Genomic DNA, 9976 nt, shown 5'->3' with positions numbered 1-9976 from the left:
TAAGGCTCTCTGCCCTGAAAGTCCCCTTTACCTTGGTATATTTAAAACATAACAAATCCACTCCCCTTCATCTGAACAGCTTGGTCATTTTCACAAAATACAGACTGAAATGTGGGTGGTGTTAGTGGAGAGTGGGGGGAGTTACTGGCATGGTGATTATTAGCCTAAGAACAGTTTCAATGGTTACTTTTGAAACAATTCGTCAAGTGTGCATTCTAACTGTGTGTGTTGTGTGTGTAATATATATATAATTAGAAGCAGCCAAGAGACTGTGATATTAAAATTGACTATTTTTCCATTTAAGTTTTTTTTATACAGAGGTAACAATTTTAATTTAAAATATTACATATCTTAAATGAACAATTTCTTTTGAGTATCACTGGCCTTTTAGTTACCAAATAACTTGTTTTTCGCCAAAAGACTCAAAGACAAATTTAGTCAACAATTATCAAATGTGTGTGAATTTGTCTTGTCTTTTTTCCTCCTATATAACATGAGTCTAAAATGTAAAACTTTATTTCTTTGCAATGTGAGCCCATGTACTTTCATACTTTCACACAGCAATGAATGAAACCCATGGCATATACTGCCCTTCAATTGTGCACAGAACTCCTATTGATATTAATGAGATTTTGCCTGGACTGAGTGTGGTCATTTTATGTGGCCTGAAGTGGTCATTTTGTTGTGATTTGCATATTGGCTGTTGCAGAGTATAGTATACACATCATTTTTAAAGTGCCTAGGGATTTTTACAGAGGACAGGTAGTGCATAAATTGAAAAGATTATTATCGCCTTTATTTTAAATTCTTCTACTTGTGAGTTCTTTAAATCATGCATAAACACGATACAAAGTGCAAATCAGATGCGCAGAGAAGGCTCCAGAAAATAAAATTATTTCAAATCAGCAATTTTGAAATTATTCACTTGTAGACATTTTTAATCCATTGAAAACAAAGCTAGTTTGTTTTCTAATTCGACAGAAAACCTCAAACCAGGACATGCAGAAACAGAGCACTAAGGGGTAGAAGACAATATGGAATTTGAACTTCCACTGTAGATGAGAGACTGGAGCTCTCAGGGTGGACAGCAGGCCCTTTGTCCTATAATCCCTTCGGTACTAACTCCCTTACACCTGCCCTAAGGAAGCACCTATAAAGCCAACACTGTCACTCATCCCTGGAAAGTGATGGAGGGAGGACCCAGGGTGGATGAAAGAGCTACTTTGAAATGTTACTTTAGTTTCACTTTTAATGTAAAATCTGGAGAAGTTTGGGTTTTCTTTCCCAGGATATAACATGAAAAATGTAGATGATTAAGGAAAATATGTTTATCTAGCATTTCAACCACTCTCACCCCAAAGGATCAGAATTCAGAATTTTAGGTTAAACACATTCAGCTCCTCTTCCTATGATGAAAGGAATTCATTTGTAGAAAATTGTTGTCCACTGTTGAGCAAGTCAATTTCTATCCCTTAACAGTGGCTATTGTGCACTGTTCTGAAAAGACACAGTCTCTCATTTTGCCAACAGATCTCACAAATCTGATTTTTTTTCTGTTATTTTTATAGGCCTTCACAGGTTCAAGATAGACCTCTGTCCTTGATGCTGACCTTTTCTACATGCATATATACATGTGCTCTTGTGGCAATAAAGAAAAAAACTGATGTTAATTAAAAATGAATACTACCAACACCTCCACAGGTAGACTATGAATAGTAAAACATTAAGAAGAATAATACTCCTCTGTGCACAAGTCCATCCAGATAGCTTTTTTCTGCAGTTTGGGATCATGTTCCATTTGAAACCCAATAAACGATTGCCCCCGGTCCATAGCCCTCTTTTTTTTCTGTGCTTTAAAAATATGACGCCAAGCAATGATCTTAGCAAGTGGTATGGGTATGTTTGTGGTTTTCTGTGCTCAGATTGCAAGTATTACGTAAGGGAAAATCTTTCACCAGATACAAACTCTGTGGAACAAACCTCTTTTTAACATTGGTCTGGTGGGTGGATACTAACACTCACTTTGCAAGCTCACTTTTATAGCAGGCTTTTCCACGTCTGTGAAAGGCGGGTAGAGCAAAGGCTGGTCTCTAATCTGGTCAAATCTGGGAGATAATCAGCCACATTATAACGAGATTCTCCAGTATATGAAAAATAACCGAGGAAGATGAGAACAATCAATATTAAAAATGTTTATATGACCCTCCTTTCCTCGCAAGAATTGATGCTGATATAACAGACATTGTTTACAAGATGACAATGCAAGCAGTCAATTCAGTGTCTGTGTGTGTCTGTGTGTCAGAGTTTAGGAGAGGATCACTCAAAGTAGGTTTTTTGACATTATACAGATAAAACAAGAGTTTGATAGAGTGAATTATCTTCTCTTTTCAATTGGCTATACCAGAATAATGTGGACATATTTTGAGTAACTGGAGAGATAAAAAAAAACAAAAAACAAAAAACTTCCTAATAAATTGGTCAATGAGTTGATCTCTTTCCTGTCTTTGAGGACAATCCGCTTTTTGTTAAATCACCCTGTATGTGGTCAAGTGCAGGGATAGAGATAGGAGGAGGGGACAGGGAGTACGTTTACAGTTGTGGGTATGTGTCTACACACATACTATATTAAATACTGTAGAGTTTCACCCGAAAGCAAGCTCTCCTGTGATTCTCTCCCTTTGAGAGTGAAGCCACCTCATAATAAGGCTCTTTTGATAGTTGCGTAAACAAGCCCCCTTGGAAGGCATCCAAGATGAACCCATCTTTTATACTAAATCTTCCTTGATAACAAGTAGTGTTGTAAAGAGAAACCAAGTGTTCTACCTAGTGAATTAGATGATGTGTGACTAGGTACAAGTTCTATACTCATATTTATGAAAGAAAGCATAGTGATCTAATGTATTTTTCACTGGAAAGCACAAGGGTTTAATGTTGTGGATTCTGTTTACGGGAACAATACTCTAGGTCCTTGTATGTGATTCACCTACCCCCAACTTTTTAGAGGTAGCAGAAGTTAACTGGATTTTGTTTTCAAGACTGTATTCTTTTAAATAATCCCCTAATTTTGGAAATGTTCCACCAGCAGTGCTCTTAAAAAAAGGTACTTTTAATTCATCTTATAAAAAAATACCTCAATTGATTTCAAATATATTTTATATTCACTTTTCTTAATGCTTTAAAAAGTAACATTTGTAAATGAGTAAGTTGGAGGGTTGCTATTTTTAAAACTGCTATCTGGGTGCATATATAAAGAATGTTCTATCTTTTTATTTTACAGAATGGATGAGTGTGAGTGATATCAATTTACATGGTATTGTTTTGCATTGTTATTTTTTCTTCCTTTCAAGACTTTTTTGAAAGGGTCACATGTTTGAATTTTTAAATGCCATTAAATACAAAATACCATTTTAAATACCATTAAATAAAATCATAGAAATGATTTCCACAACTCTGGGGTTCAATATGTGTTTTTAAAAAGATCTGACAGGTGGAAAAAATACATTCTTTTCTTTGGAAAACTATGTTTTAACCTCTAATCATTTTCTGCTTCTCCATTCTCCCCCTTCTTATCCTCCCTCCTTACTAAAAAAAATATTTTAAATAAAAACAGAAATATGTGCTTCTACTTATAGCCTACAGGCAATTAAAGCAACAGCAGTATCCTGACGTGGGAGCAAGGAAAATATCTGAATGCTACATACTTCCAAGGGAACAGTGTTGGATTTTATTAAAGACAAACACAGCTCATGTACTAATTTAGGCAATAGTTTCCCCTACCCTTTTCTTTTTAAAGATAAGAAATCAATTTCCAGGCATAATATTTCTCTTCTTTTATTGTTGGAAAGATACATGCTGGAGTTTAGTCATCTATTTCCCTTTTGTTACCCATGCAGAAAGCCACAACCATATAGACAATGAATCTATGTCTACCTACGTATGTATACTTCATTCACATATTTGACTTTGTTTACATATCTGTAGCACCTACTTACTCTTTTTACATCCCACCCCCCTCCACAATCTCTTCATTTTCTCTTGCTCTGATCAGGTGATGGGGATGAAACTTTTTTGCCTTCACCCCATTAGATATGGTTAAGAATTATTATTCCCGGGGCTGGCCCAGTGGCGAAGCGGTTGGTTTTGCGTGCTCCACTTCAGCGGCCCGAGATTCACAGGTTCGGATCCCGGGCATGGACATACACACCGTTTGTCAAGCCATGCTATGGCAGGCGTCCCACGTATAATGTAGAGGAAGATGAGCATACATATTAGCCCAGAGCCAATCTTCCTCAGCAAAAAGAGGAGGATTGGCAACAGATGTTACCTCAGGGCTAACCTTCCTCACCAAAAAAAAAAAAATAAATAATTATTGTTTCTTTTGAACCCACCATTTCTTATTATGGGAGAGAGAGCCACTGCTGCAAAGGCCTGAGAGAAACTGAGGCCAACGCTACTTCTCCTACAAAGGCCTTGGTTGAGAATGGGGTGGCTGCAACCTCAACACAAAGAAAGCCTCAGGCAGAGGCACCAACATGCGCTGAATTTTAATGAAAATGTTATGCTAATGATAAAACGATGTTAATAAGGAGGTCATCATAAAAGCCAAATAGGCCTTGGTTATATTTTAAGAGAAAGAAAAAAAGCAGTAAAGGAAACAAGTTTCATAAATATGTATAGAATATATGTATCAGTAATACATAGCAAAAACACCAATAAATAATGACATCTATATCTACATATTTATACAAGTATCTCCTAAAGTATCTATTTGTGGCCCCACTCAAGAGTGCAGAATACACTACTAGTTGGTTTATGTGTACTTTAGTAAGAAAACCTATAACTTTTTAATCAATTCGAATTTCTTACAAGATGTTGAAAGAGAAAGCAGTTAGTTGGCATGAACCAAAAGAGAACCAGTATGTTTAAGACTATGGGTTTTGTGCTTGTAGATACATCTCTATAAAATCAGTATTGTTTATAAACAGAGATATGCCCGTGAGTATAAATGCAACACTCATATGTATGGTGCACTGTGCAACTGTAAATGATTATGCAATCTGAAAAATGCAAGACATTACATGTGATAATAATTACCTATTAAAATGATTAAATAATTTTGCTTTGTCTGACAAAAACACTTCAGAGTATGAATTGAGGAGGGGTTTACTGTTGGAAAATTGTAGTTAAATGTCTATTGCTTGATATGCATCTACAAAAAAAGTTGGATAAGGCATGCATGTACATACAAAGCCTTAAAACATAGCTGCTTCTGATATAGTAAATTATTCCTCAGCCATCACTACAGGTAACTGTCCCTTATTTTATGCAGAGTCTTCTGATAATAGAGTTGAAATTGTATGTAGGAGTGGGAAGAAGAGTAATAAATTGAACTTTTCCTCCAGATGTCTCTGTATAATCTCTTTTTCTTCCCCCAAAACTCAGATAGGAATGAACAGAATTCAGCCTTAGTAGGCAACACTATGCGGACAGCAGTTTACTCAAGTTTCTGGGAGATCCCTAAGAAGGACGGCACTTCCTACGTAGAGTCATCTTCCCATTCCTCATCAGGGGAAAGGAGGCTCACCTACCAGAAGGGTGCCCACAGGAATGGGGACGGAGAAGAAGGGTGGTTGCCGGGAGGTGAGATGAAAGCCTCACCAAAGGTGTGGGTCCAATTTCAGGAGAGGCAGTTTCAGAGAAAGGTCTATCTGCCGGACTAGAGAGAGACACAATCCTTTCGCAAAACATTAATAAGATGGCACCTCCTGAAATGAACCTCTTTGCCTCACCAGCCTTCCCTAGGCCTTTTCCTACTGTTTGGGGTGTGTTTTGCGTGACTGTGTGCTCGATAACAGGTCACGCTGTGTGTGAAAGTGTATGAAAGACCAAAAGTCAGAGGGAGAGTCAAGAATCAAAACAATGACTAATGATTTCCAACCTGAAGCAAAGCCGATGCGGTGCTCACCCGGAACGTGCCTCTGTTTAAACACTTCACACACCACACAGTAAAGTCAGGAGAAAAAAACCAACAACAAATTTTTTTGGAAAAATGTTTTATTTAAACCTTTTTAATCTTTTACAACAATAAAATATTGCATCAATATAAACCCCTTGACTAAAACTGTTCACATCAAACATTACAGCGAATTGTTTTCTTTTTGACACCCAACTCATCTTTGAAAGAGTTTCCTTTTAAACACAATGCAGAATTTATTGAAAATAAATAATTGCTGGCAACTGTAATAGGCAATTTGAATAAAATAGTTGAAAAAGCAACTCTTAATGAAAATAGCGTTTATTATACATCAGTTACTAAATGAATAAACTAAATGATCTTTCTTTAAATTAATAACTTCCAAAACGTTTAATATACAAAACTGTACAATTATAAAGTCGGCAGAAATATTTGGGTTAACTCAGGTTTGAACCATAGCGCTTAATTGAAAAGAAAAAAAAATGAAACAAACAAAAAACCTTAACAGTTGTAAAACATGAACTCAATGTGGAAAAAAAAAATCCCAGAACTAAAACCGACTACCAACAGAATGCAGAGGCTTGACGGAAAAGAAAAAAGGTCTGGGATTTGAACTAACATATGCTCTTCGACCTGCAGCTGGAGGAGACACAGTGTGGTGGACCAGAGGCCTGGCAGCCCATACTAGCGCATCGTCCACAAGGGGCCCTAGGCTTTCCGGTCCTTAGGTAGTTTGAAGCTTTGTCTACCGCAGCTGCACCTAGAGGCCGGGCCAGGCGTCCAACCCGCCCTTATGGAGCCCCCAGCCAAGTTTGGCAGGCAGCGGCTGGGTGTTGGGTGCTTGGGCGGCACCGCACATGTGTGCTCGTTGGGAATGAGGTGTGCCTGTGAACCTGGCGTGTGGACATAAGAGCTAGCAATAAAGCCACAGCAACTGCATATTTTTTGGATCTCTACACAGCCTAGCGAGATTTTTTTGTAGTTTTTCTTTTTTGTAAATAGTAATACAATACATACAGCTATATACACACACACGTTTACACTCGTACGCACGCACACACGCACAGAGACACATACATACAGAGAGATTAAAAAACAGAACCCAGCCACCCGGGCGCTCGCTCGCTAGCTCGTCGACGCCATGGGCTTCTACCAGCTGTGCTTGTCGGAGGTGCAGAGACGGCTCCCCATGAGCCCACCCAGAGACAGCGACATATACATGGGAGAGGAGGTGGTACGCGGCTAGACCAGAATCCTGTGACCTTTGCCAATCATTTCACTGTCGTTCTGCACAGAGCATAAAGCGCCTGTCTACCATCCCCTCGCCACCCCTCGCCGAGCTGGGAGGCGCTGACCCAGTCTGTCGCCAGCGTCTCCGGGTCCTCGTCTCCAGCTAAAACAATCGCGTGTGAAGGCAAAGTCCTTCTCCTAGGAGGGCCGAGGTGGGGTCGCGCTGATGGTCTGCCTGGCAAGGCGCGAGGCCCGTGGGGAGCTCCAAGCGCAGGCATTCCGGACCTCGGTAGGTGCGGAGCCCTTTCAAACCGACTTCTTTCGCCTGGCGCCGCCACCGAATCCTTCTCGGACACCCGGATCTGCGATGTGGAAGCCTGCGGAGGCTCCACAGTTCCAGGAGCGAGTGTAGAAAGCTTCGAAATCGCCCCTCCTACTTCGCGCTAGTTTGCAAACCCAATCGGCTTGCCTATTCTGCCCATCCTAGGCACTCTGCCCCCAGAAAAAAAATTATATATATATATATATATATATATATATATATATAATCACCAATATTATCAACAACTCTCTCCGTTGTATCCTCTCCTCTCCTTACAGATTTGGGATAGGGGGTGTGTAGATGGGTAGGCATCTCTCCGCCTCCTCCTCCCAGCTTTCTCTCCGTTTTCTAGGTAATTAAAAAACCATCAGCTCAATGAAGGAATAATAATAATAGCAATAATAATGTGGAGTGGTCGATTAGATACAAATTATCTCACAAATATTGTGTACAGCTTGTAGTAAAACACCGCAGACATTTAGAAACGCTATAGAAGTTTTAAAAAATGCAAAACTAGTCTATTGTAAAACAGATTTCACCTGAAATACAGCTGCTATAACCAAGGCGCTGAAAGGTTATTCAGAGGCACACATCTGTCTTCCCACTCCCTCCCCACCCCGCCCCCACGTCACCCCACTCTGCTCTTCCTAGGGAGGAGCAACCAAACAAACCTTACTCAAAGTAAACAATATGTATTGATCAGCAGAAAAGGTTGGAGGGAACTGTTGCCCAGGGCAGCAGGGGATATGAGGTCCCCCTCTGGACTGTTTAATGCAAGTGTGTATCAGCGTTGAAAAGCCTAAATGTGTATGTGAGTATGTGTTTCCTTTCTTAATGTTAGAAGCCCCTGTTAAAAAAAAAAAAAAAGAAGAAAAACAAAAGAAAGAAAGGAAGGAAGGAAGAAAAAGAAAGGACAAAAGGAAGAAAGAAAAGAAAGGAAGAAAGAGAAAAATATAAAGCTTATAGAGAGAGCTAGAGAGATACAAAAATAAAGCTGGAGTGAAAGGAAGAGAGTGGGAGAGAAAAAGAAATCCGCACTGCTCCCAGTGCGGCCGCCGGCTTCCTTGCTTCCTGCAGTCAGAGATCGTGGCAGGACGTGTCTGTTTTCACAGCGTGCGAATAAACCTCATGAGGTTGCTGATCCCCTGGTGGAGTCATTCTTTTCTCTTTCTGTCTTCGATTACAGAACCAGACACGTACCACTTCTTTCTCCAACTGGAGGCTGTCTGCCAGCGAGGAAATCTCTTGTGCGGCAGGCTTGGGACACTTGAGGAAATGCGTCTCCAGTACGCCCTTGACACTCACCTCGATGGAGGTTCGCTTCTTGCGCTTGCGGCCCTGCGCGGCGATCTTGTCAATACTGGTCGGGCTCCCTGTGGACGAATCAGCCTCCTCCAGCCACTTGTTCAGCAGCGGCTTCAGCTTGCACATGTTCTTGAAGCTCAGTTGCAAGGCCTCGAACCTGCAGATGGTGGTCTGCGAGAACACATTGCCGTAGAGTGTGCCCAGCGCCAGCCCCACGTCGGCCTGCGTGAAGCCCAACTTGATTCTTCTTTGTTTGAACTGTTTGGCGAACTGTTCCAACTCATCCGACGTTGGTGTCTCCTCGTCTGAGTGGTCCTGGCAGTGGTGTGACCCTAGGTCGCCGTGGTCTGGGGGCTCCCGGAGCACTGGGTGTAGGCTCTGTGCGGAGGCGGAGGCCGGCGGTGGGGTGAGGCCTCCGTGCTCCAGCATGCCGCTCACCGTGAAGCCCGGCTGCGAGTACACGTTAAGGGGCTGGCCGCTCGAGGTGATGGACGGGTTCGGAGCCGGGCTCGCCCCCCAGGCATTCGGGTGGTTAGTATGCGGAGAGTGGTGGGCGACGTGCGGCGAGCGGTGATGGATGATCGCTCCCAGCTGTAGGTCTTCGCGCCCAGGCTTCACGTCCTGCTGGTCCAGGGGGCTGGTAGCCAGTGTGGAGGACCACGGGCCTCCGTCGCTCAGACTGGTCACCCAGTGATGCCCGAGGGGATGCCCATTGCTAGGAACTCCTTGCAAGTAATCACTTTGGAGAAGTTTCTGAGGGTTTCGGAAAGGACTCCCCTGCTGCATGCCTGCAGAGTCCGCATGGACCAGGGAGCTGGAACTGAGAATGCTGTAGGGATTCGAGGCAGCTGTGGCCATGGTCGGTGAGGATCCCCTAGTAGTTATAATGTGGCAAAGGGAGCAGCTTCAGCCTTTGACATCTATGGTGCGGGGGAGCCAAAGCCGCGAGAGCTAGTTACCGGCACTAGCCCCGGCCAATCGCAGTGCGTCTCGTCCTGGCCAGCCGCGGGCTCGGCCAATGGCGGCGCGGCAGGCCGGGCTAGCTTTCCAAATTAGGCTAACGAAGCTTGAGAGTTTCAGTGAGACCCAAGCAGGAAGTGAATCAATCTTTCGACTCCATTGGTTGCCTCGCGCTGAGTGGCGGC

At 42.1% G+C, this 9976-nt stretch overlaps 1 protein-coding gene across 1 annotated transcript; it reads right to left on the bottom strand.

Moving 5' to 3' along the window:
• Positions 1-8152: 8152 nt before the first annotated feature.
• POU3F4 (POU class 3 homeobox 4) lies at positions 8153-9736 on the bottom strand. The gene has a single exon (XM_058535245.1). It carries the CDS (start codon positions 9687-9689, stop codon positions 8604-8606), a length of 1086 nt encoding a protein of 361 aa, XP_058391228.1. The 5' UTR covers positions 9690-9736; the 3' UTR covers positions 8153-8603.
• Positions 9737-9976: the final 240 nt, after the last annotated feature.

Source organism: Diceros bicornis, chromosome X, assembly GCF_020826845.1.
Source record: "Diceros bicornis minor isolate mBicDic1 chromosome X, mDicBic1.mat.cur, whole genome shotgun sequence".
In the NCBI taxonomy this organism is placed as follows: domain Eukaryota; kingdom Metazoa; phylum Chordata; class Mammalia; order Perissodactyla; family Rhinocerotidae; genus Diceros; species Diceros bicornis.
The sequence above is the reverse complement of the archived record's forward strand: the minus strand, read 5'-3'. Positions and strand labels throughout refer to the sequence as shown.

Excerpts from the sequence above, each read along its gene's own strand:
- POU3F4 (XM_058535245.1), bottom strand. The coding sequence starts at position 9,689 with ATGGCCACAGCTGCCTCGAATCCCTACAGCATTCTCAGTTCCAGCTCC.